The sequence below is a fragment of the Bufo bufo genome, chromosome 5 (genome assembly GCF_905171765.1).
Source record: "Bufo bufo chromosome 5, aBufBuf1.1, whole genome shotgun sequence".
Lineage (NCBI taxonomy): Eukaryota > Metazoa > Chordata > Amphibia > Anura > Bufonidae > Bufo > Bufo bufo.
The window spans coordinates 70,435,729-70,463,234 of NC_053393.1; the positions used below are offsets into that span (position 1 = coordinate 70,435,729).

General features: G+C 47.4%; 2 protein-coding genes across 10 annotated transcripts in view; both read right to left on the reverse strand.

Moving 5' to 3' along the window:
- Positions 1 to 14,638, reverse strand: part of RRM2B (ribonucleotide reductase regulatory TP53 inducible subunit M2B) — a 44,852-nt gene extending 30,214 nt beyond the window's left edge. The window contains exons 1-2 of the mRNA XM_040432296.1: positions 14,544 to 14,638; positions 8,027 to 8,176 (exon numbers count right to left, since the gene is read on the reverse strand). Of these exons, the coding sequence (XP_040288230.1) occupies positions 8,027 to 8,176; positions 14,544 to 14,600 (207 nt within the window). The 5' untranslated portion in view covers positions 14,601 to 14,638. The remainder of the gene's footprint in view (positions 1 to 8,026; positions 8,177 to 14,543) is intronic.
- Positions 14,639 to 24,296: 9,658 nt separating this feature from the next.
- UBR5 (ubiquitin protein ligase E3 component n-recognin 5) overlaps positions 24,297 to 27,506 on the reverse strand; it is a 112,333-nt gene continuing 109,123 nt past the window's right edge. For all 9 annotated transcript variants that reach the window (XM_040433791.1, XM_040433790.1, XM_040433789.1 and 6 more), the window contains 2 exons: positions 25,732 to 25,817; positions 24,297 to 24,549 (listed from right to left, as the gene is read on the reverse strand). In XM_040433791.1, coding sequence (XP_040289725.1) covers positions 24,337 to 24,549; positions 25,732 to 25,817 — 299 coding nt within the window. In that variant the 3' untranslated portion in view covers positions 24,297 to 24,336. The remainder of the gene's footprint in view (positions 24,550 to 25,731; positions 25,818 to 27,506) is intronic.

A 27,506-nucleotide genomic window follows, 5' to 3' on the forward strand; every position in this document is an offset into this window, starting at 1 on the left:
AAGTGCACACTAAGTGAGCACTTCCTGTCAGTCCGGCCGGGTACAGGAAACAAATGCTCCTGTACCGCGGACCGAAGAGAGCTCGGCCACGCTACATTAGAGGTGTGGGGGGGAGGGTGGGGGGGAGGACTAATGACATTGACAAGGGAGGGGGGGGGGGGAAATAATGACATTGACAAGGGAGGGGGGGGGGGAAATAATGACATTGACAAGGGAGGGGGGGGATAATGAGAGTGACAAGGGAGGGGGGAGGGGGGGGAATAATGAGAGTGACAAGGGAGGGGGGAGGGGGGGGAATAATGAGAGTGACAAGGGAGGGGGAATAATGAGAGTGACAAGGGAGAGGGGGGGGAATAATGAGAGTGACAAGGGAGAGGGGGGGGAATAATGAGAGTGACAAGGGAGGGGGGAGGGGGGGAATAATGAGAGTGACAAGGGAGGGGGGAGGGGGGGGAATAATGAGAGTGACAAGGGAGGGGGGAGGGGGGGAATAATGAGAGTGACAAGGGAGGGGGGAGGGGGGGGGAATAATGAGAGTGACAAGGGAGGGGGGAGGGGGGGGAATAATGAGAGTGACAAGGGAGGGGGGAGGGGGGGAATAATGAGAGTGACAAGGGAGGGGGGGTGGAATAATGAGATTGACAAGGGAGGGGGGGGAATAATGAGAGTGACAAGGGAGGGGGGAGGGGGGGAATAATGAGAGTGACAAGGGAGGGGGGGGAATAATGAGAGTGACAAGGGAGGGGGGGGGAATAATGAGAGTGACAAGGGAGGGGGGTGCCGGGGTGGAATAATAAGAGTGACAAGGGAGGGAGTGGGGGAGAAGAGAGTGACAAGGGAGTCCCCAGAGCCAGACCAAGAGCCAGACTGCAGCCAGAGTCCAGATCATCTTATTGTCCTGGTGGTAAGTAGACAATGCAATATGTTTATTATTTAATTGTTTAGTTATTAATACTACATTGGAAACTAATTTACCTCACATTTAGGGTCCATTCACACATCCATGTGTGTTTTGCGGATCCACGGATCCGCAAAACACGGACAGCAGCAATGTGCGTTCCGCATTTTGCGGACCGCACATTGCCGGCACTAACAGAATATGCCTATTCTTGTCCACTATTGCAGACAAGAATAGGACATGTTCTATTTTTTTCCGGATCGGAATTGCGGATCCGCAATTCCGGATCGGGGCCGCACGTCATGCGGCCCCATAGAAATGTATGGGTCCGCCTGCGCCTGCTGTGTGTCTGCTCTGTGCTTTTGTTAATGTAGCGTGGCCGAGCTCTGTTCGGTCCGCGGTACTGGAGTTTTGTTTCCTGTACCCGGCCGGACTGACAGGAAGTGCTCACTTAGTGTGCACTTCCTGTCAGTCCGGCCGGGTACAGGAAACAAATGCTCCTGTACCGCGGACCGAAGAGAGCTCGGCCACGCTACATTAGAGGTGTGGGGGGGAGGGTGGGGGGGAGGACTAATGACATTGACAAGGGAGGGGGGGGGGGGAAATAATGACATTGACAAGGGAGGGGGGGGGGAATAATGACATTGACAAGGGAGGGGGGGGATAATGAGAGTGACAAGGGAGGGGGGAGGGGGGGGGAATAATGAGAGTGACAAGGGAGGGGGGAGGGGGGGGAATAATGAGAGTGACAAGGGAGGGGGAATAATGAGAGTGACAAGGGAGGGGGGAGGGGGGGGAATAATGAGAGTGACAAGGGAGAGGGGGGGGAATAATGAGAGTGACAAGGGAGGGGGGAGGGGGGGAATAATGAGAGTGACAAGGGAGGGGGGAGGGGGGGGAATAATGAGAGTGACAAGGGAGGGGGGAGGGGGGGAATAATGAGAGTGACAAGGGAGGGGGGAGGGGGGGGAATAATGAGAGTGACAAGGGAGGGGGGAGGGGGGGGAATAATGAGAGTGACAAGGGAGGGGGGAGGGGGGGGGAATAATGAGAGTGACAAGGGAGGGGGGAGGGGGGGGAATAATGAGAGTGACAAGGGAGGGGGAGGGGGGGAATAATGAGAGTGACAAGGGAGGGGGGGTGGAATAATGAGATTGACAAGGGAGGGGGGGGAATAATGAGAGTGACAAGGGAGGGGGGGGAATAATGAGAGTGACAAGGGAGGGGGGAGGGGGGGAATAATGAGAGTGACAAGGGAGGGGGGGGAATAATGAGAGTGACAAGGGAGGGGGGGGGAATAATGAGAGTGACAAGGGAGGGGGGGGGAATAATGAGAGTGACAAGGGAGGGGGGGGGGAATAATGAGAGTGACAAGGGAGGGGGGTGCCGGGGTGGAATAATAAGAGTGACAAGGGAGGGAGTGGGGGAGAAGAGAGTGACAAGGGAGTCCCCAGAGCCAGACCAAGAGCCAGACTGCAGCCAGAGTCCAGATCATCTTATTGTCCTGGTGGTAAGTAGACAATGCAATATGTTTATTATTTAATTGTTTAGTTATTAATACTACATTGGAAACTAATTTACCTCACATTTAGGGTCCATTCACACATCCATGTGTGTTTTGCAGATCCACGGATCCGCAAAACACGGACAGCAGCAATGTGCGTTCCGCATTTTGCGGACCGCACATTGCCGGCACTAACAGAATATGCCTATTCTTGTCCACTATTGCAGACAAGAATAGGACATGTTCTATTTTTTTCCGGATCGGAATTGCGGATCCGCAATTCCGGATCGGGGCCGCACGTCATGCGGCCCCATAGAAATGTATGGGTCCGCAATTCCGTTCCGCAAAAAAAGACAGCTACAAGAAGCTGGATTAACCCTAAGGGAAACCTAGCAGTTCTTTTTATTTAAAAGCTGAGAAAGGGGTGGAACATATGTGATGTCATGATATGGGCAGATCATCTGATAAGGGGGGGCGGCAATTTTTATCTTGCCTAGGGCGGCAAAAATCCTTGCACCGGCCCTGCTCCTAGCTAAACTTCAATGTCACCTTGATGTCTCCCCTATGTCTTCCACCTCTTCTGGTGCCAAATGAAACCCCAATAAATGCAGGGAAAGCAGGACAAAGCTTTATACTTGCACTAATTAAAATCAGCCAATGGGACAGACAGATTAATTAGTGCACAACCAATGGAGTCAGCCACACCCATAGGCTGATTTTAATCAGTGTAAGTATAACGCTGTAGTCTGCTCTCCCTACATTTATTAGGCTACTTTCACACTAGCGTTCGGAGCGGATCCGTCTGATGTTTCATCAGACGGATCCGCTCCGATAATGCAGACGTTCGCATCCGTTCAGAACGGATGCGTCTGCATTAAAACGTAGAAAATTTTCTAAGTGTGAAAGTAGCCTGAGCGGATCCGTTCAGACTTTACATTGAAAGTCAATGGGGGCGGATCCGTTTGAAGATTGAGCCATATGGTGTCATCTTCAAGCGGATCCGCCCCCATTGACTTACATTGTAAGTCTGGACGGATCCGCTCGCCTCCGCACGGCCAGGCGGACACCCGAACGCTGCAAGCAGCGTTCAGGTGTCCGCTCACTGAGCGGAGCGGAGGCTGAGCGCTGGCAGGCGGATGCATTCTCAGTGGATCCGCCTCCACTGAGAATGCATTGGGGCCAGACGGATGCGTTCGGGACCGCTCGTGAGCCCCTTCAAACGGAGCGCACGAGCGGACACCCGAACGCTAGTGTGAAAGTAGCCTTAGAGACCATTTGGCACTAGGAGAGGTAAAATACAGAGTGGGTTCAGCATGCATGTGGAACCTGCATTTCCTGAATTTAATGGAGGCCAGTACAGCACCAGTGGATGCAGTATTTAGTTTTAGGGTCCTGTCCTAAAGAGATCGCCTTGACGCTTGCGGACAGGCAAAATAATGTAAATGTATAATAAAATGTATTTGCCAAGAATCTTACATTTATAACGTAGCATTAGCATTAGTACATTTTCTATACTGAGTTTGGCATAATTGTATTTACTTTATTATTGTGTTTGCGGAGTGCTGTTGCATTGTGTTTGCTTTTGGGTTTTCAGCCATTGTGACGTGCACCTGCGCACTAGGATTTGCTGACTAAGGCCTCATGCACACGACCGTTGTTTGGGTCCGCATCCAAACCGTTCCGCGGCCCCGTTAAAAAAAAATATAACATGTCCTATTCTTGTCTGCGCTTTGCGGACAAGAATAGGCATTTATATTGCCGGCGCCCGTTCCGTTCCGCAAATTGCGGGAGGCAACACGGGCGGCTTCCGTTTTTTTGCGGACCGCAAAAAAAAGGCACGGCCATGTGCATGAGGCCTAACCCCCATTTTTTCTTTGCAGCATGAATTGATATTTCCTAGACGTCCTAGCAGTACAGCTTTGTGACTGTGCTGCCTAAGGACTACAGGAAATGAAAATTTCAGGTAAATACATTTTTATTATAATTATATACTATCACTTCATGGATTATTTTTATTTTTTATATATATATATATATATATATATATAAACACCATTTTGTGTGGCTATTTATTTAATTGTATTAATTGGCATCTGCCCTATTTATACCATGTTGTATGTGATCACTGTTGCGTAAAAATGACTGCACTGAGCAGTTGAAACGTTGCGGTCTCGCACTGGGTGAATAAACATCCCTGTTGCACTGGAGTCCCGCTTCCTCCCGTCTGTTTATGGACTGAGTGCTCAAATCTGATCTCCCCGGAGGCTTGAATCCATCGCTTACGTTGGCCACAGCGCTGCTTCCTCTTTTCAGTCTATCCAGCTATTATGTGTGTCTATTACAATATACAGCTATTATATTAGCAGATTATGGTTATCTTATTATAGCTTACTATATACAGTAGATTATATATGCTAGGTAATATGCCAGCATTATAAAATACAGCAGATAATAATATGCAGGAAATATACAGAATATGCATTTGCAGCATTATACAGCTATGATATTAGTAGATGATATAAAGTTATTATATTATACGGTGTACAACAATATTTCACAATAAGCAATATGGACAAATTACTGAAAATGCTATATTTTACATAGGCAGGTGGTTAGTAATTTGGCATGTTATGGCCGGATTGGTGGTATTGGTTTCCTGTCTGTTGATATCTGTGTCTGCAGATCTTACTGAGGTCTCACAGCCACAATACAGGAATCAACGGATCTTTGAGATTCCCAGAACCCCTAACAGAACATCTCCGCAGGTGCACTTGGTAAGAAATAAAGCGATAGTGGCATCAATTATTTATTTTATGTATTTATATAGCGCTACCACCTTCTGCAGCGCTTTACAGACATTATTGTCACTCTCTGTCCCCAATGGGGCCCACATTCTAAGTTCCCTATCAGTAGGGAAGAAACCGGGGAACCCGAAGAAAAACCCACACAAACACGGGTGTTGTCCTTGGTCAGGACCCCAGCGCTGCAAGGCAGTAGTGCTAACCACTGAGCCACCGTGCCGACCATATTGTGATGTATCAAGCAGGGACCAGGTCGCTATCATTTCATAGTCTCTGATGTGACGGCAGGAGACATGGTGACCATTGCCAGGACACAGCTCCTATAGAACCATGCAGCGCGCACAGCCCTGCTACACTGCTCCTTTTCTAATGGGAGAATAGGCTTTGGTCGTGTTCAGATGTGGCAGATTTGTAGAGCAGATCAACTGCAAATGTGGTTGGGGTTTTGAAAAGGCCGTCCACATCTACTGGGAAGATTCCATGTGAAGAAACAAAGATGCTGCAATTAGCGAATCCATAGCACGCTCGTTATGTTGTGGAATTGTCGCGGATTTTACACCTTCAGGGCCTGTACATGGGTGAAATCCGCGGTGAGTCCCCAGTAAAGTCCGCATGTAGATTAAGGCTCCGTTCAGACGTCCGTATGAATTGTCCGGATCCGTTCCGCAATTATGCGAAACGGGTGCGGACCCATTCATTTTCAATGGGGCCGGAAAAGATGCGGACAGAACGTAGTGTGCAGTCCGCGGCTCCACAAAAAAATAGCGGACAAGAATAGGCATTTTCTATTATAGTGTCAGCCATGTGTCAGTGTTTTGCGGATACGCAAAACACTTACGGACGTGTGAATGGACCCTTAAAGGGGTTTTCCGAGACTTTACTACTGGTGACCTGTCCTCTGAGAAGACACCGACGCTCACAGATTCACCTAAGGCCTCATGCACACATAATATGGATACCGTCCATGTTGCATCCGCATTTTTTGCAGACCCATTGACTTCAATGGGTGCGTGGTCCACATTTTGAGGCCAAGTAAAAGACATGTCTATCTTTTTGCGTAACGGACACGCGGATCATCCATGTGTCGTCGCCGACTCCAACTCTAATTTGCTGCTATAGATGTTGTGACTTTCCACAACACAAGGTGAGGGCTCATCTATCGGCAGTGTGTAACCGAATAATAATCCCTTTGTCGCTACTCTTCATACCGCCGGGCGCTGTTCTTTTTGTGTCGTCAAACAACTTTATTTATAACAGTTTCTTCTTCTTTAGCTACTTTCACATCAGTGTTTTTCCTTTCTGGTATTGAGATTCGGCATAGGGTCTGAAAAGCAGAGGAAAACGCTTCCATTTTGTCCCCATTCATTGTCAATGGAGACAAAACAGAACAATCCGGAACAGAGTGCACCAGAATGTATTTCTGATCCGTTTGGTCGCGTTTCCATACCGGACAGAAAACTGATCAAGAAGGATCCGTCGTGAAACACAATGTAAGTCAATGGTGCCGGATCCGTTTTTTTGGACACTAAGAAAACGGATCCAGCGCCCATTGACTTACAATGGTTTTAGTACCGGTGTAACTTTACATTACCCTACTTCGTGAGATTTCCCTACCTCCTAACTTCCGGTCGCACCAGAAATGACGTGAGGAGGCGTTCCGGAGTTTTGACGATCTGCGCATGCGCAAAAGGACAGTTTAGGGAAAATCTCACAGCGGAGTTCAGCTGCACACCGGGACACAGCGCATGCGCCGGAGAGCCTCACCAGCCTTAGGGTAGGGAAAGATTACGGCCCAGTGCGCAAGCGCGGTTACATCCATCCGATCTCCGCGCCTGCGCAGTGTGGGGGTAGGGAGATCTGATGGCCATTTTTTCTGTTAAATAAATAAATATATATTTATTTAACAAAAAAAAATGGCCATCAGATCTCCCTACCCCCACACTGCGCAAGCGCGGAGATCGGATGGATGTTTTGTAGTTAGCCGCGCTTGCGCACTGGGCCGTAATCTTTCCCTACCCTAAGGCTGGTGAGGCTCTCCGGCGCATGCGCAGTGTCTCGGTGTCCAGCTGAACTCTGCTGTGAGATTTTCCCTAAACTGTCCTTTTGCGCATGCGCAGATCGTCAAAACTCCGGCACGCCTCCACACGTCATTTCCGGTGCGACCGGAAGTTAGGAGGTAGTGAAATCTCAGGTAGGGTAATGTAACGTTACACCGGATCTGTGTTGTTAATTTTGGAGAGAATACAACCGGATCTGTTCTGAACGGATGCAGACGGTTGTATTATTGACCGGATGCCTTCTTGTTGATCTCCTGCCGGATCCAGCAAAAACGCAGAGGATTAGGCTCGGAGCCTAAACGACTCGCACTGGCACTGTGGCCATAGAAGCCCCGGATACCACCATTAAGACTGTATCAGACTCAGTGAGGCAGATTCACTAGGAATGGCGGTTCCATATGTTACTCTTAGTAAAAAGGCCACTGGAGTAACAGGCGCCAAATTTATTAAGAGGGTCTCCTAACAAACTAAAGTCTACACCAGAGATGGCCAATGGAGTTGTAATGTGGACAAAATAAAGTTAAAGGGGTTGTCCAGGATGAGAAAAACATGGCTGCTTTCTTCCAAAAACAGCGCCGCACCTGTCCACAGGTTGCGTGTGGCATTACAACTAAGCCTGTTCACTTCAGTGGAGCGGAGCTACAATACCAGGCACAACCCATGGTCAGGACTTTTTTTTACCGTTTTGATAAATGAGGCTCTAAGATCCTGGAGTCCGTCCGTCCCTGATTATATAACTCCGAATATACCGCTAATAATCACTTACTTCTTCCACAGTCCAAAAGGAAGCCTGCGCCCTCTTGTACATTCTCCAAATGTCGGGATACTGGATGGGAAAGATGACGAAACGACGGGGATTCTTCCTGAGCAGAGGTTCATCCTCCTCACCGTCTCCATTACTAATGCTGCCTCCGTTCTGTAGAGGGGACAAAAACACACAAATGTGAACATGGCGCCATCTTATCCGTCTTGCAGTGCGCTCTCCATTCACCGCTATGAGACTCCGAAATTGGCCAAGCACGCTTGCTCAGCTATTTTAAGAAAAATTCCCCCCTTGTCTTTTTTCCCCCCAAATGTCTCTGGTTATGATTCAGGGCTGGCCGCACACGAGTCGCCTGTCGGCTGACCGCTGTCTTTTCTGATCTTCGCGTACACACGCATTCTTGGCCAAGCATGCGTGTGTTCTGAACGGAGAGTCAAATATCGATGACCTATCCCCGCTGATCAGCTGTTTGATGGGGTCTGCGGGCACTTGGACCAGCGCTGCTGCCTCTTCATTGTATACCAAGCACAGCGCCATACATGGCCTAGTGGCTGCGCTTGGTATTGCAACTCAATCCTATTCACTTGAAAGGGACTGAGCTTGCACAAAGGCCGTGTGAACGATGAATGTGACATCGCAGCTCGCCCCGCAGCCGATCACAGGGGTGTTGATTGCAGACAGACCCATTCATTTCTAGGGGTCGACAAATTATAGAACATGCCTTCTCCTTGCCCGTATTGCGGTGAATAGTCATTCCTAGTGATGGGAGTGATAAAAACGTGGAATGCACATAGAAGGTGTCTGTATTTTGTGGATCCGTGGTTTGCAGACCAAAATACGGACAGAGTTGTGTGCATGAGGCCTTAAAGGGGTTGTCTCACTTCAGCAAATGGCATTTATCATGTAGAGAAAGTGAATATAAGGCACTTAGGTCTCTTTCACACGGGCGTCGCGTGTGAGGGCCGGATAGGATGCGGGTGCGTCGCGGGAAAATGCAATATGGACAATCACAATACATTAGTAAGTGCCTTATAATAATGTCCTCTATATAATAAATGCTATTTGCAGTAGTGACACAACCCCTTTAACCCCTTAGTGACCACCCATATGCCTTTTTACGGCGGTCACTAAGGCGCCTTAGGCTGGCCCGCCGCTATTTTACGGTGGCCCAGTCTAAGTGCTGCACGAGCCTGCTGCTGCCTGCAGTGTTTTGCTGTCCGCTTGACGAAACTGAGCCTAACGGATCCGTCCTGACACACAATGTAAGTCAATGGTGACGGATCGGTTTTCTCTGACACAATCTGGCACAATAGAAAACGGATCCGTCCTCCATTGACTATCAATGGAGTTCATGACGGATCCGTCTTGGTTATGTTACAGATAATACAAATGGATCCGTTCATGACGGATGCTTGCCGTTAGTACTATTGTAACGGATCAGTTTTTGCAGATCCATAACGGATCCGCCCAAAACGCGAGTGTGAAAGTAGCCTTACACGGACACTGCAAGGCTGAATGTTGATGTCCAGAACATCTCTTCGCAACGATCCATGAAAACCACGGACCAAACATGGATGGCATCTGTGTTGTGGTGTTCACCGACCCATAGACTATAATGTGCGTGAGCGATCCATAATCACGGACACAATGGTGCATGATTTTATGGGTCCAAATTTTTGGAAGACTCACAGAAATGAAAAGGCCAGAGTGTGATCCGCAATAAATGCAGAGCGGGCAGAGACCTAAACTACGGTCGTGTGCATTAAGTCTAAGATGCATTTTTGGAAGCCAAAACCAGGAGTGGATTCAAAAAAGATGAGAGGTCCTATCTGCCCTTTATACTTTCTCATCTTTTATGATCCACTCCTGATTTTGGTCTCCAAAACTGCATCAGAAAACCTGACCGTGTGGCTGGACCAGTAGTGCATCTCCTCTGGGTCCAGGGTTACTGAAGCCTTCATTGTTTTTCTTCACCAGAAACAGCGCCACTCATGTCCACAGGCTGCGTTTGGTACTGCAGCTCAGGAATTGTTCTGGCTGAGCTGCAATACTGGACACAGCCATGGACAAAAGTGGCGCCATTTACGGTATGCTGTCATGAAATGACCGCCAACCTCCTGCCCTGGCACTGCAGTCAGAGAACGATGGGGCAGGGCAGTTTTTGACTGACATGACCAGTGATTGTTGAAAACGTGATCTAATACAGAGATCAGCCACCTCCGGCACTCCAGCTGTTCTGAAACTACACTGTTCAAAAAAATAAAGGGAACACTTAAACAACACAATGTAACTCCAAGTCAATCACACTTCTGTGAAATCAAACTGTCCACTTAGGAAGCAACACTGAGTGACAATCAATTTCACATGCTGTTGTGCAAATGGGATAGACAACAGGTGGAAATTATAGGCAATTAGCAAGACACCCCCAATAAAGGAGTGGTTCTGCAGGTGGTGACCACAGACCACTTCTCAGTTCCTATGCTTCCTGGCTGATGTTTTGGTCACTTTTGAATGCTGGCGGTGCTTTCACTCTAGTGGTAGCATGAGACGGAGTCTACAACCCACACAAGTGGCTCAGGTAGTGCAGCTTATCCAGGATGGCACATCAATGCGAGCTGTGGCAAGAAGGTTTGCTGTGTCTGTCAGCGTAGTGTCCAGAGCATGGAGGCGCTACCAGGAGACAGGCCAGTACATCAGGAGACGTGGAGGAGGCCGTAGGAGAGCAACAACCCAGCAGCAGGACCGCTACCTCCGCCTTTGTGCAAGGAGGAACAGGAGGAGCACTGCCAGAGCCCTGCAAAATGACCTCCAGCAGGCCACAAATGTGCATGTGTCTGCTCAAACGGTCAGAAACAGACTCCATGAGGGTGATATGAGGGCCCGACGTCCACAGGTGGGGGTTGTGCTTACAGCCCAACACCGTGCAGGACGTTTGGCATTTGCCAAAGAACATCAAGATTGGCAAATTCGCCACTGGCACCCTGTGCTCTTCACAGATGAAAGCAGGTTCACACTGAGCACATGTGACAGACGTGACAGAGTCTGGAGACGCCGTGGAGAACGTTCTGCTGCCTGCAACATCCTCCAGCATGACCGGTTTGGCATTGGGTCAGTAATGGTGTGGGGTGGCATTTCTTTGGAGGGCCACACAGCCCTCCATGTGCTCGCCAGAGGTAGCCTGACTGCCATTAGGTACCGAGATGAGATCCTCAGACCCCTTGTGAGACCATATGCTGGTGTGGTTGGCCCTGGGTTCCTCCTAATGCAAGACAATGCTAGACCTCATGTGGCTGGAGTGTGTCAGCAGTTCCTGCAAGACGAAGGCATTGATGCTATGGACTGGCCCGCCCGTTCCCCAGACCTGAATCCAATTGAGCACATCTGGGACATCATGTTAGGGGTGGGCGATATAGACGATATATGCGATATAAATTTGTGCCACGATATGGATTTTGAGCATATCGCCTATATCGCCGGACCGCGATATGATCGCGCTCTCTGCACCATCTTCTCCTGAGCCGGCACACTGGGCACTGTGGAAAAGGAGAGAGTCCCTCCCTCCCCACTGTGCGCCGGCTGCCGCTGACCACCAATGACAAAAGAAGAGGAGGGGTCGGGGAGGGACTGACAGTAAATCAATCATTGAGTTTTCACGATCTCAGTGAGCGCGTGAAAACTCAAATCCGATGGTATATTCTAACCCCCAGGCGTTCCCATGGTGACAGGGACGCTTGCCTGGGGGTTAGAATATACGGGGCCACGCCGCTGACAGTAGAACATTTAAAAACTAATCAGTAACTTTAACTTTATTCATTGGTGATCTCTTTACTGTATACCTTACTAGGTCTTAGCTCCGATAACAGCAGGCAGTGCGGGCGGGCGGCGCTCACTCACTGACGTCACGCGCCTGCTCCTCCCACTAGGCGGCGCAGGCGAGTGACGTCAGTGAGTGAGCGCAGCCCCCCGCACTGCCTGCTGTTATCGGAGCTAAGACCTAGTAAGGTATACAGTAAAGAGATCACCAATGAATAAAGTTACTGATTAGTTTTTAAATGTATTCCTGTGAGCGTCGGGGAGGGGATCTGTGGATGGCACCGTTTAGGGGAGGGGGGGGAATCTGTGGATGGCACCGTTTAGGGGAGGGGGGGGATCTGTGGATGGCACCGTTTAGGGGAGGGGGGGGAATCTGTGGATGGCACCGTTTAGGGGAGGGGGGGGAATCTGTGGATGGCACCGTTTAGGGGAGGGGGGGAGGGGGATCTGTGGATGGCACCGTTTAGGGGAGGGGGGGGGATCTGTGGATGGCACCGTTTAGGGGAGGGGGGGGGATCTGTGGATGGCACCGTTTAGGGGAGGGGGGGGATCTGTGGATGGCACCGTTTAGGGGAGGGGGGGATCTGTGGATGGCACCGTTTAGGGGAGGGGGGGATCTGTGGATGGCACCGTTTAGGGGAGGGGGGGATCTGTGGATGGCACCGTTTAGGGGAGGGGGGGGATCTGTGGATGGCACCGTTTAGGGGAGGGGGGGGATCTGTGGATGGCACCGTTTAGGGGAGGGGGGGGATCTGTGGATGGCACCGTTTAGGGGAGGGGGGGGATCTGTGGATGGCACCGTTTAGGGGAGGGGGGGGATCTGTGGATGGCACAGTTTAGGGGAGGGTGGGGATCTGTGGATGGCACCGTTTAGGGGAGGGTGGGGATCTGTGGATGGCACCGTTTAGGGGAGGGGGGGGATCTGTGGATGGCACCGTTTAGGGGAGGGGGGGGATCTGTGGATGGCACCGTTTAGGGGAGGGGGGGATCTGTGGATGGCACCGTTTAGGGGAGGGGGGGATCTGTGGATGGCACCGTTTAGGGGAGGGGGGGATCTGTGGATGGCACCGTTTAGGGGAGGGGGGGGATCTGTGGATGGCACCGTTTAGGGGAGGGGGGGATCTGTGGATGGCACAGTTTAGGGGAGGGGGGATCTGTGGATGGCACCGTTTAGGGGAGGGGGGGATCTGTGGATGGCACCGTTTAGGGGAGGGGGGGGATCTGTGGATGGCACCGTTTAGGGGAGGGGGGGATCTGTGGATGGCACAGTTTAGGGGAGGGGGGATCTGTGGATGGCACCGTTTAGGGGAGGGTGGGGATCTGTGGATGGCACCGTTTAGGGGAGGGTGGGGATCTGTGGATGGCACCGTTTAGGGGAGGGGGGGGGATCTGTGGATGGCACCGTTTAGGGGAGGGGGGGATCTGGGGATGGCACCGTTTAGGGGAGGGGGGGATCTGGGGATGGCACCGTTTAGGGGAGGGGGATCAGCTCCCTGCTGCTGTGTGCACAAAGCACAGGGCAGCAGGGAGAGTGTAAAGTCCTATTCACCCTAATAGAGCTCTATTAGGGTGAATATGACAAGGGTTCTACGTTCTAGCCCTTAAGGAGACTAATAGTTATTAAATAAAAAGTAAAAAAAAGTTTAAACACGCCCCCCAAATATAGAAAACAATATATCGCAATATATATCGCATATCGCACATGCTTAAAATTATATCGCAATATAGATTTTAGGCTATATCGCCCACCCCTACATCATGTCTCGCTCTGTCCACCAACGTCACGTTGCACCACAGACTGTCCAGGAGTTGGCAGATGCTTTAGTCCAGGTCTGGGAGGAGATCCCTCAGGAGACCGTCCGCCACCTCATCAGGAGCATGCACAGGCGTTGTAGGGAGGTCATACAGGCACGTGGAGGCCACACACACTACTGAGCCTCATTTTGACTTGTTTTAAGGACATTACATCAAAGTTGGATCAGCCTGTAGTGTGCTTTTCCACTTTAATTTTGAGTGTGACTCCAAATCCAGACCTCCATGGGTTAAAAAATTTGATTTCCATTTTTTTATTTTTGTGTGATTTTGTTGTCAGCACATTCAACTATGTAAAGAACAAAGTATTTCAGAAGAATATTTAATTAATTCAGATCTAGGATGTGTTATTTTTGTGTTCCCTTTATTTTTTTTGAGCAGTGTACAACTCCCAGAATCCTCCTTTCACTTCGCTGGTACTTACAAATACAGCTAAGTAAGTGTGCACGCTGGGAGTTGTAGTTTCACAGCACCTGGAGTGACGCTGATGGTTGCTGATCCCTGATCTAATATATATAAGCCAAAATCTGCAGTGTGATGTAAGGAGGACCAGTGCTATACATCTTGCCCCTATGTATGACAGTCCTGCAGCCCGTGTACCCATGACCGGTGGGCTTCTAGATCAGACCACCACCTGGCACAGTGCTGTCAATGTTTACATTCACACTATCCCTTTAAATGCGCTCTAGGTTTGCAATATGGCTCAAGTGTCCATAGCAACCAATCCGGGTTTTATGTAACCAATGGACGATCTGATTGGTTGCTATGGGAAACACAGTCCCTTGGTATAAGGGTCATGATATGTGACCGTGGCCCCGCCCCTTATTCTAATGTACATCTACGCCGCGGGTCACACACGGGCGGCTTCGTCATTCCGGTCACCACCGTCTGTTACCTGTTCTCCCGTACGGCTGCTCTCACCCCCCGGAGGAGAAAGCCTGCTGTCCCCCATGGCGGAGCTCGGTGCCGGTGTCTGTGAGGAGGAGGAGGCCGGGCACAGACTGGGAGTGGCAGCCGACTCCTCCCCATACAGGAGGGGGCTGGACAGATGGCAGCCTCCCAGCCGCGGCCATCACACGGTCCTAGTGCCCATCAGTTACCCTCAGCTACAGGCCCATAGCCTGAACCCCAGGAACACTGGCACAGTGCCCCCTCCCCCAGGGCACAGAACCAGCTGCCGTTCATGGAGGTGCCAACAACATCCATAACAATGAACAATGGGTGTTCTTTGGCACTTCAGCTGCTATGAAACTACAACTCTCAGCATGCACTTGGCTGTCCTTGTAACCCTCATAGATTTTAAAGGAGGATTCTGGGAGTTATAGTTTCACAACAGCTGGCGGGCGAAGGTTGCTGATCCCTGCCCTGGTGATGGATAACCTTCGGCGCTCCAGCTGTGGTAAAACTACGACTCCCAAAGAAATGAATGTAGCATGCTGGGAGTTGTAGTTTCAGCTCAGCTGGAGTGCCCATCACTGGGTATAGCCTGATGCACGCGGCCGCGTCCATATTTCGGTCTGCAACCCACATAAAGCCTTGTTCACATTTAGTCCGTGTGTCTGCGATTTATTTATTTATTTTTTACTGACCAACAGTCTACTACTGCTATGTGAACACATTAAAATAAATGGGTACGTGTGCTGTCCATGGAAAATGTGAACCGCACACGTCAAGGAAAAACGGAAATGTGTACGGATCCTTTATTTATATTATTTTTGCGGAACCATTCATTTCAAGTTTCTCCGTGTGCAGTCCATGTCCGTATGTCCGTTCCGCAAAATAATAGAACATGTCCTATTATTGTCCGCATTACGGAGGGTAGGACTGATCGATTAGGGGCCAGCTGTTCCGCAAAATACGGAATGCACACGGATGTCATCCATATTTTTTGCACATCCGTGTTTTGCAGACCGCAAAATACATACGGTCGTGTGCATGAGCCCTAATACGGATCGCTTCTGTCCACCTTCGGTCATGTTCTCATCTGCAAATACGGACTAGTACAGGACCTGCAGCGAGACGTTTTTCAGTCTGGATTGCGTGAAGAAAAAATTAAGAATAAGCCTCAACATCTCCGAGCAACCATCAGTGAGAAACGCATTGCATCCGGACGCCTTCTGTTTTACACACAAGCCCCATTCACGACTATGGGACCAGGGCTGCGTGGAAAACGCACAATATAAAAGATACTGCGATTTTCCGGAACGCAGAGATGTGTGAAAGAACGCTCGTGTGCACAGACCCAGTGACATGAACGGGTCAGAATTCAGTCCGGATGCTTTGTGTTCACTACGTGCGTCATATCTGGTTGTGAAAGAGGCCTCAGTCACACGTGGTTTACTAGCCGGCAGCGATGATGTCACCTGCCGATTACCGGCCGCAGCGATGATGTCAGTACGGATGGCACACAGCTTTACAGCCACGTAAACATAGAAAGTGTCGGCAGGTAAGAACCATTTGGCCCATCTAGTCTGCCCAATAAACCAGACCAACAGGCGTCTGTGAAACCATCACGGAGCGGTGGTTATTTTTAACAATTTGCTGCTTTTATGCAGATTTAAATGAACAATGTTTATAATCCCTTTAAGGGTCCAATCACGCGTCCGGTGTTCTGCGGATCCGCAATACACCCGCCCGACACCCCCATAGAACTGCAATTGCGGACAAGAATAGAACATCGGCCGCGGTCCGAAAATGTGGAAGCAGACAGCACACGGTGTGCTGCCCGCATCCATTCCTGCCCCATAGAAAATGAATGGGTCCGCACCCGTTTCGGATAATTGCGGAACGGGTACGGACGTGTGAATGGACCCTTAAGAGGTTGTCCCATCTCATTCCCGAGACCACTAGGGACGCTGGAGCGAGCAGCCGGTAATGGAGCTGTGCAGAAGGAAGAGAACACATAGGACGGAGCACATATTGCTGCTTTATGCATGCTGGGACCACTTTAAAGTAAGCCACAGGAGCCTCTTAAAGGGAGTCTGATAACCTGTCAGTACATCCTATTAAAGGGGTTGTCCAGGCATTTGACATTGAGGGCTCTGCTTTATTTGGTGAAATGGTTTTATACAGAGACCACCACTTATTGGCCCCGGATATATATATTTATATATAATTTTTTTTGCATATATGGTTTATTCCCCACCATAACTTATTTATCCAGTAACATAGCCATGAGGGCTCTGTTTGCCAAATTTTGTATGTATGTGTATAGATTACTTTTTTTTTTCCAATGCTGTAGCAGGTATTGAAAAATTTGGAATGAGGGCCCCCACAAGTCCACCTTTTTTTTTTTGCTGTATCACCCACTATGTAATACAAAAATGACATTAATACCCTGCAGGTCACTCCGTTTATGGCAATACCCAAATTTGATGTATTACTACATTCAATTTTGGAGGGATATTTATCAAAACTTGTACTAACCAAATCTTAGTTTCCCCTAGCAGCCAATGAGATGGATCCTTTCACTTTCCAAAGGTGCGCTGAAAATTAAAAGGTGAAATGTAACTGGTTACAATGGGCAACTAAGGCTACGTTCACACTAGCGTTCAGAGCGGATCCGTCTGCTGTCTGCACAGACGGATCCGCTCCTATAATGCAAACGTTGGGATCTGTTCAGAACGGATCCGTCTGCATTATATTTCAGAAACAAATCTAAGTGTAAAAGTTAGTCAGACGGATCCGTCCTGACTTTGCATTGAAAGTCAATGGGGGACGGATCCGTTTGCAATTGCACCATATTGTGTCAACGTCAAACAGATCCGTCCCCATTGACTTACATTGTAAGTCTGGACGGATGCGTTTGGCTCCGCACGGCCAGGCGGACACCCGAACGCTGCACGCTACGTTCGGGGGTCCGCCTGCTGAGCGGAGCGGAGGACAAACGGTGCTGAACTGAGCGGATCCGCATCCACTCAGAATGCATTGGGGCTGTACGGATCCGTTCAGGGCCGCTTGTGAGAGCCTTCAAACGGAGCTCACAAGCGGAGCCCCGAACGCTAGTGTGAAAGTAACCTTATTTTTCCTTTGTATGTTTTGATAAATTTCCCTCCTTTATTTTTTGGTAAATATCACCACATTCTGCCACCCACTACTTTATTTTGTTTTTTTTTCTGCCAGCTGTGTTTTCTGCAGAGATTTTATTGGGTATATGCAACTTTTTCCATCACTTTTTACCCCATTTGCTGGGTGGCAAGGGAAACAAAAAAGCAATTTGGCATTAGGATGATTTTTTTATATATTTTATTTCTCCTTTTAGTGGGATAAATATGATCGTTTGAAAGCAGTGATAAGTAATATTTAAAATATTAAAATATTGATAAGTCTCAAATGGACTTGACCATGCAGCAACTTGCATTACAGGATACACTGCAGTACATCTGTATCGCATAGACTGCCACGCCGTGCGGCTGAGACCTGACGAGATATTCTGGAAAAGGCTCCTGTACACTTTTTTTTGTCCACACCCAAACCACGGTAGTGTCGTTTGCAACGCAGCGCAAGTGTGACACGACCATGCGGTGTAGTTGTACTTTAACGTATTAGAACTGAATTGTTTATGGTCACACGATAATCTGCAAAACCATGTGGTCATCAACAATGAACCGCGAATAATCAGTTTGCTTCTAAAGCGTTAGCGCTCATAGACACAACTGTTGGGGTTTTTGGGGTCCGCAAATCACAGATAACGACCATGTGCATTGCACATTTTGAGGAAAGTTACATCCTGCCACAAAACGGACACATGTTCTATATTTGTGTGGAGCCGCGGAACAGAACTATGGATGCCGATAGCACACGGTATGCTGTCTGCATCTTTTGCGGCCCCATTGAAATGAATGGGTCCACACCTGTTCTGCAAAATTGCCGAGCCAGAAATACAGACATGTGGGAACGGACTCTAAGTCGGCAGCAGAAGTCATCGCTGGTCGTGACCCTCAAGCCACTGCATAGAAAATTCTATGGCTGCCGTGTTCCCTATGCTTAGGGCCAGTCCTGCTTGGTTGTCATGGCCGTTACAGGCTTCGGCGGCAGTAATATACAATTCTGCAGGGTTCCGTTTGGTCCAATCCTAGTAGGTGTAATTCAGGAGGGAGAACATAGCCATGTTAGTGAAGGGCCCACCAACATCTGAAGTAGAAGTAATGCTACTTAGAGAAGTTACTTTTTTTATTATTGCATTGTACTCATTTAAAGCAAATCATTTTTAATTGGTCTTCATTAAAAACTATGGAGCCCTTTGTTCTGTACAGGGCTGACATGCTGTAGTAGCACCCTTGGGATTTTCTATCAGACCAGGAGCAGACGGACACCTTATCTCTGCTCTCTGACCTCCTAAACACCCATAAGAATGTGGCTTATATAAGTGTTTATTACCTCTTAGTAGTTTAGAGATGGTTTATTAGATGAACCGCATAAAGTGAAAGTACCAGTCACACAAGTTAACCCTTTGTGACAGACCATCAATATTTTTAATAAAGGCCAATTGAAAAAAAATGCAATCATGAAAAAAAAAAAAAAAACTTGCCTCCAAAAGGTGTACTATACTATAAAATGTCATCGGATAAGGCCAAGTTCACACTTTAGTTATTTACATCAGAGTTAGGCTACATGCACACAATCGTATGCGTTTTGCAGTCCGCAAAAATAAAATAAAAATGACATCCGTATGTCACTTTTTTTTTTGCGGATCCATTGCAACGATGCCTAAAACGGACAAGAATAGGACATGTTCTATTTTTTTTTTTTGCGGGACCACGGAACGGACATACTGATACGGACAGCACAAGGGGTGCTGTCTGCATTTCTTTGCGGACCTATTGAAATGAATGGGTCCGCATCCTATCCACAAAAAAAAAAAAGGGACGGACACTAAAACAATGTTCGTGTGCATGCAGCCTTATTGTGAGCCAAAACCAGGTGCGAGTCAAAAGCACATAACAGGTGCAGATCGTCACTACTGGTTTTGGCTCACAATAAGCTCATTCAGACGGCCGTATGCTGTCCGCAAAAATACTGATAGCTATCCGTTTTTTTGCGGATCCGCAAAAAAAATGAAACATGTCCTATACTTGTCCGTGAAAATCAGGACATGGCCCCATTGAAGTCTATGGGTCCGCAAAAATACTGAATGCTATCCGTTTTTTTGCGGATCCGTTTTTTTGCGGATCCGCAAAAAAACGGATAGCATTCAGTATTTTTGCGGACAGCATACGGCCGTCTGAATGAGCCCTAACTGATGGAAATAACGGACCATATAACTGAAATGTGAATTACGCCTTAGAAATAAACCCAGCAAAAATGCAAGAAATAGGCCAAACTACTGAAGTGCTCAGGTGGTTTCTATGCATTATTCGCCTTTTCCACCAATGTGTAATGCCATTTACCTTGGTTGTCAGCTGTACAGGTAAAGTAATAAAATAGGGCCTGGCTATTCTATTACTGCACCAACCAAACAGTACTTAGGCTGGTCAACCAGTTAAGGAACACGCCCGGTAACTCATACACTGCTATGTCTGAGGCTAGGGCTACACTGGTCACAGCCCGCTAGTGGTTTATCTTCACACGAATAGAGCAAAACCGCAAACAGACATTGGTTGATGCTTCTACAGCGTCAATCCAGACAACGCACCAAGAAGGGTCATGCGACTTCTTGGAGTGCAGCGGTTGCGGCTTTCAACGGCGGCCTCTAACAGAATTTTACAGCGGAATCTGTGGAAAAACTGTAAGCAGGCCCTTAGAGGAACGGCTAAAAGGGAGAAAGGTGTCTGTTCTAATCCCCATCTGCTTATTGGCTCATGCACACGACCATATGCCCTCCGAGACATAAGGTCCATGAGCGGGCCATATGCACAGCATCATAAGTTACTATGATACTGTGCGCATCGGGCTGCCCTCGGGGCTATTGTCCTGTACTCCTATGATCATATATTTTTTTATCACATTACACTGCTCATTTCCACGCTATGACCACCCTGCAATCCATCAGTGGAAAAAGCGTCAGCCTCTCTGGTGGCCGGGACCAAGGGAGCTCGCATAGGCTGGTGCTTTTTCATATAGTGTCCAAGCACAACCACCACTGATGGATTGCAGGGTGGTCTGTAACCACGGAAACGAGCAGTGTATAATGTGATGGAAAAATGAATCCAGCCAGCAAAGGAAACAATATGGACAATCACAATACATTAGTAAGTGCCTTGTATTAATGGCATCTACGTGATAAATGCCACTTGCAGAAGTGAGACAACCCCTTTATGTTTCTGCCCAGTTCTGTCCACTAACAGCTACGCGATTTCCTCTTTTTTAATGGATGATTGGTAAAAACGGAAGTCTTCTGCTTGTATCAGTCATTCAATCCAGGGCCACATTTTTTCCGGTTCCTCTAACGGAAGAGTCAACGCAAATGTGAACAATTCCTTATCCAAGATGTACAAGGAGAGAAGACATTAGAAGTTCTTTCAGCCAATCAGCAAATACCTAGAGCTGGGATGGCCAACCTGCGGCTCTCCACCTGTCTTAAAACTACAACTCCCACCATGCCCTGCTGTAGCCTGATAACTGTAGGCATGCTGTGAGTTGTCGTTTTGCAACAGCTGGAGAGCCTCAGATTGGCCATCCCTGACCTAGAGGACCAACAACCCTGACTGAACAAGGAGCAGGGTGGCAGACGGGGTCATCTCCCACCTGACCAGTTAAGTTTCCAGGCACGTAGCCCCCCAAGCCATCCCAGGACTCATGCAATGCATCAGTCACAAAATCTTAACGATCATGTCCGTAAAATGCTATGACCGTGATGGCGAAGCTTTTAGAAACAGAGTTCCCAGACTGCAACCCAAAACCCACTTATTTAATCGCAAAGTGCCAACATGGCAATTTAACCTGAATACTACAGTCCAGTAAAGTACAGGGTGGGCCATTTATATGGATACACCTTAATAAAATGGGAATGGTTGGTGATATTAACTTCCTGTTTGTGGCACATTAGTATATGTGAGAGGGGAAACTTTTCAAGATGGGTGGTGACCATGGCGGCCATTTTGAATCCAACTTTAGTTTTTTCGATAGGAAGAGGGTCATGTGACACATCAAACTTATTGGGAATTTCACAAGAAAAACAATGGTGTGCTTGGTTTTAACATAACTTTATTCTTTCATGAGTTATTTAAAAGTTTCTGACCACTTATAAAAATGTGTTCAATGTGCTGCCCATTGTGTTGGATTGTCAATGCAACCCTCTTCTCCGACTCTTCACACACTGATAGCAACACCGCAGGAGAAATGCTAGCACAGGCTTCCAGTATCCGTAGTTTCAGGTGCTGCACATCTCGTATCTTCACAGCATAGACAATTGCCTTCAGATGACCCCAAAGATAAAAGTCTAAGGGGGTCAGATCGGGAGACCTTGGGGGCCATTCAACTGGCCCACGACGACCAATCCACTTTCCAGGAAACTGTTCATCTAGGAATGCTCGGACCTGACACCCATAATGTGGTGGTGCACCATCTTGCTGGGAAAACTCAGGGAACGTGCCAGCTTCAGTGCATAAAGAGGGAAACACATCATCATGTAGCAATTTCGCATATCCAGTGGCCTTGAGGTTTCCATTGATGAAGAATGGCCCCACTATCTTTGTACCCCATATACCACACCATCAATATTTTTGTTCCAACAGTCTTGGAGGGATCTATCCAATGTGGGTTAGTGTCAGACCAATAGCGGTGGTTTTGTTTGTTAACTTCACCATTCACATAAAAGTTTGCCTCATCACTGAACAAAATCTTCTGTGTAAACTGAGGGTCCTGTTCCAATTTTTGTTTTGCCCATTCAGCAAATTCAGTGCGCCGATCTGAGTCATCCTCGTTGAGATGCTGCAGTAGCTGGAGTTTGTAAGGGTGCCATTTGTGAGTAGCTAATATCCGCCGAAGGGATGTTCGACTAATGCCACTCTCCAGTGACATGCGGCGAGTGATACGCTGTGGGCTCTTGCTGACTGAAGCTAGGACAGCCACTGATGTCTCTTCATTAGAGACAGATTTCATGCGTCCACATTTTGGCAAATCCAACACTGAACCAGTTTCAGGAAACTTAGCAAGCAGTTTGCTAACTGTAGCATGGGAGATGGGTGGTCTCGTAGGGTGTCTTGCATTGAAATCTGCTGCAATGACCCGGTTACTGCGTTCACCAGACATCAACACAATTTCTATCCGCTCCTCACGTGTTAACCTCGGCGACATGTCAATGGCTGTAAACAAGAGAAACTTGTAAATAACTCATGAAAGAATAAAGTTACGTAAAAACCAAGCACACCATTGTTTTTCGTGTGAAATTCCCAATAAGTTTGATGTGTCACATGACCCTCTTCCTATTGAAAAAACTAAAGTTGGATTCAAAATGGCCGACTTCAAAATGGTCACCACCCATCTTGAAAATGTTTCCCCCCTCACATATACTAATGTGCCACAAGCAGGAAGTTAATATCACCAACCATTCCCATTTTATTAAGGTGTATCCATATAAATGGCCCACCCTGTATATCTTCCATGTACTTTATCATGTAGCTATAATAGCTTGCTTACATTCAGTGCGCGGCCTGTGCCGTTCATAGTGCGCCCTGCGCTGATGAATGGCAGGAAAAGTCTAAGGCATATTGGTACACCATAGACTTTTTCCAGGGTGCCCACAGAGAAGGCTGAGTGCCGCCTCTGGCACCCGTACCATAGGTTCGCCACCACTGTGCTGTGGAATAGGTTGGCGCTATACCAGTAAAATAAGTAACACTAAGTTTGGAAATAACGCAAAGACTTACTGTAGGTTTTTTCAGTTTGTTTTGGTTGTTTTTTACTAAAAAGCTTTCATTTAATGTAAAAACAGCAGAGATCAGCTTTGAGTTGTATTGTCCCATTTGCTTAGGAATTGACAGAGCATAATAAAGTGAACCATGACTTTTAAAAAAAGGCGACGGCGAGTGATTATAACATAAATGACAGAAGGATTTTGTACATGCAGATGATCAGAAACCCATGGTTAACAAATCGTTCCAGTCTTGGTCAGACCAAGTTCCAGGCAAGTGACACGTCAAAAGAAAATAGTGCAACATAAGCTCAATATTTCAATATCTGGATATCACTTTTACAAGTTTAATATACATCATGTACATCACAGTAGCCAAACTACAAATTAAATAGCATGGGGAGGGGGAAGGAAAAAAAAAAAATGTACCCAAACATTCCCACACATAAAAAAGTTAGGGGGAACAGATTTTTTTTTTCTTTTTACATTGCAATTGCTTTTTACCGTCCTTCCAAGAGACAGTCAGGAAAGTTTCCAGAAAGGCAGTAAGTGAATAGTCAAACATATTAACCTGGTCTTCTCACTATTCATCACAGTGTCATACCTGCTGCTGTCCTATTCCTTGGGATGGGCACAGCCTTGCTAAACCGTAATTCAGAACGTGCTAGGGGGAAATCAAAAACGTCTGTACCTTCAATTGACTTAGGAATGTCTTGACCCAACTGGTGTTAGCAGTGCTCGTGTGATCGAAGCACCAAGAGTCCTTGATAGACCACCAGGGCAGGTGACAGCATTACCCTTCATATCTCGCTTTAGACTGACAAATGGAAAAAAAAGATCTACAAAAGGCTTTTGTTTAACTAGGTATATTACAGAGGCGCACGCTTTATTTACTCTACACAAAACCAAAGTTCTTGGTTTTAATAGCGAGTAGTAACTTCTGCTTGAGAATCTGTTTGGAGGAGTAAAGAGGGACGTAGAGGCGGGAGATGCAGGTGTTAGCTGTTGGGAGGTGTTGGTCGTCTGGCGGGCGGATAGTGATGGATGGCATGGGTTGAAATCCTTCCTCACTTGCCGGTAAAGATGGGCTTGACGTCCAGAAATAGACCTAGAGACAGGGAACAACCATTACATTGCTGTTTTTGTTTTGCAAAATGGTATTTCCATCTCAGACAATGGGGGCATATCGCTAGGACAGTGATGGCTAACCTCCGGCAATCCAGCTGTGGTGAAACTACAACTCCCAGCATGCTCCATTCATTTCTGTGTTGTTCTGAGAACAGCCAAGCAAGTGTGCATCTTGGGAGTTGTAGTTTTACCGCAGCTGGAGTGCTGGAGGTTAGCCATCACTGTGCTAGGATATGCCCCCATTGCCTGATAGTTTGAGATAGGTGCAGATCCTAGATGTGGGACCCGCACCTGAGTCGGCAAAGTGAAGGAGGGCGTGTGCATGTGCGGCCACTGCTTCCATTCACTTCAAATGGGGCAGACTGAAATGGCCAAGCCAGCGCTCTGCTATTTTCGGAAGCTGCATAGAAATGAGAGGGCAGCCTGGTGCACCCTGCTTCACTGTGCCGGTGATAGAGATGTGTGAATATCTTTCTTTCATTTTTTTATGTAACTAGATTGACTTTATGTAGTTACTTTAAGCTGCTTCTTCCTTATCTAAGCAGTGCCTCTCCCCCCACCCTTTGCTCCGAGCTGCCTGTATCTCAGCAGTAAGTGGGGAAGGGGGGGGGGGGAGCAGCTGTGATGGCCAAAGCTCTGTGTGCTTTTATTATGTAAAAAAAAAATCGATTTGATACATATGCAAATGAACCTGAGATGAGTCCTGTATGTGAGATGAGTCAGGGACATGACTCATCTCAGGGTAATTTGCATATGTATCAAATAGTTTGTTTTTTTACACAATAAAAGCACACAGAGCTATGGGGACTGGGTATTGCGGATGTGCTAGCGGCCATCTAGCAACCCATGTCCTCAGCTCTATACACAAAATCCACAGGTTCCCTTTAAATGCTTCAAGTGGAAGCAGCTTCAACACTGGCTCGGTTTATGAGATCTAGGACCCGCACCTATCATACAATGGGGGCACATCCTAGCGCTATGCCCCCATTGTCAGAGATGGGAATACCCACTTAATTATCGGAGGTGCTAGAAATTTGACAAACCATAAAATCTGATTTTAAACGTATTCTAAACAAAGCCACGAGCAGCTTGCATATTAAAGACATGGATGGCATCTTGATTAGAAAAAAATTGCTTTGCACCTCAATTAACAGTCACTTACTAGGTCTTGACGCTCCGTCATACTCATCTTTTCAACTATGGACCAGAACCAACGCTTGAACTGCAATAGCTTTTCTGCATTTTCTCCTGCAAAGGCAAAAAAAAATAATCTTATTACAACGCTAATAATTATAGGCCAAAGGATTGCGAGGCTACTAAAGTGTACAAATCAATTGCATTATCGCTGCTCAGGACATTACTCTATGAGACAGCCGCTCAATGCAGCCGTGTATCTGATAAATAAACTGGAGGGGTGTAGTTTCCAAAATGGAGTCATTTATAGGGAGTTTCCACTGTAGGGTACCTGAGGGTGTCTGCAAATGTGATGTAGCACCCAAAAAGCATTCCATCAAAATCCATGCTCCAAACGCCAAATGGCGCTTCCCTTCTGAGCTCTGCATTGTGCCCATACAGCAGTTTATGCCCACATTTACGGCATTACCCCAGCCAGTAGAACCTGCCTATTAATTCAAGTGGTGCATGTCTCAGATGGCATACAAAAGACACAACATATTGGGCACTGAAATGGCATACCTGTGGAAAACTTGCAATTGGATGGTACGCTGCGTATAAACTTCTGCAAAATACCTGTGGCATCAAAATACTCCCCCACCCCTTTAATAAATACCTCGAAGGGCCGAGTTTTCAAAATGGGGTAACCCCAGAGCTTCTACAGTTGTTAGCACAAGCAGTGTAAATTACCACATTGGGCCTCAAATGTGCATGCTGCTCTTTCACTCCTGAGCCCTCTCATACATTTAGGCAATAGAATAAGGACACATGTATTGTGGTTCTAAAACCATTCCACACTGGCACAGCATATTGGGCACAGCACATTGGGCTCTGAATTTTCATATCTAAGTAAAAAAAATATATTATTTTCACTTTGCACCATCTGCTGTGAATTACTTTTTGCACAACACCTGTGGGGTCAGAATGCACATTCCACCCCTTGGTAAATTCTGTGAGGGGGTATGGTTTCTAAAATGGGGTCACTTCTTGAGGTTTTTTTTTAATTTATTTATTTAACCTCAGAGCATCTGCAGTTGTCAGTCAGCTATATAAATCACCAAACTGGGCCTCAAATGCACATCTCTCAAACAGAAACATAACTCCCAACTAAAAAATAGTAGTAAAACGGATTCAAGATTAGGCGTGGCAGCAAAGTGATAGCATAACAAAGGCTTAATAGAGAAGGAGATTGGGTACACAGCCAATAAATCCAAGATGGTGCCCGCTCATAGTTGTATACATTGATGACTACCAAATATTCCTGTGCATGCCTGTGGTGGAGTTTTTTTTTTTTTTTTTTTTTTAACCCCTTCATGCCCAGCACGTGAAGGGGTTAAAGATGGCGCCCGCTCCTGCCCCATAGCCGCCTGCTTCTTTAAGCAGACACCCGCGGCTCATGTCCGCAACCAGCGGTAATGCCAATCGCGGACATTTAACCCCTCAGATGTCGTGGTCAATCCTGACCACGGCATCTGAGCGCGCTGAAATCGAAACAGCGCGCTGAAACAGCGAAATGGAAAAAAGCGTCCAAATGGCTGATTTGCAGTTTTGGGTCGCTTTGTTTTCTACAAAAAAAATTAATAAGTGATCAAAAAGTCATACACACCCCTAAATGGTATCAATGAAAAGTTCAGATCACCCCGCAAAAAATTAGCCCCCACACAGCTCCGTACACATAATTACAAAAAAAGTTATAGGGGTCAAAATATGGCGACAAAAAAAAAAAAAAAAATTACGTGGGAAAACTTTTTATCACTATCAAAA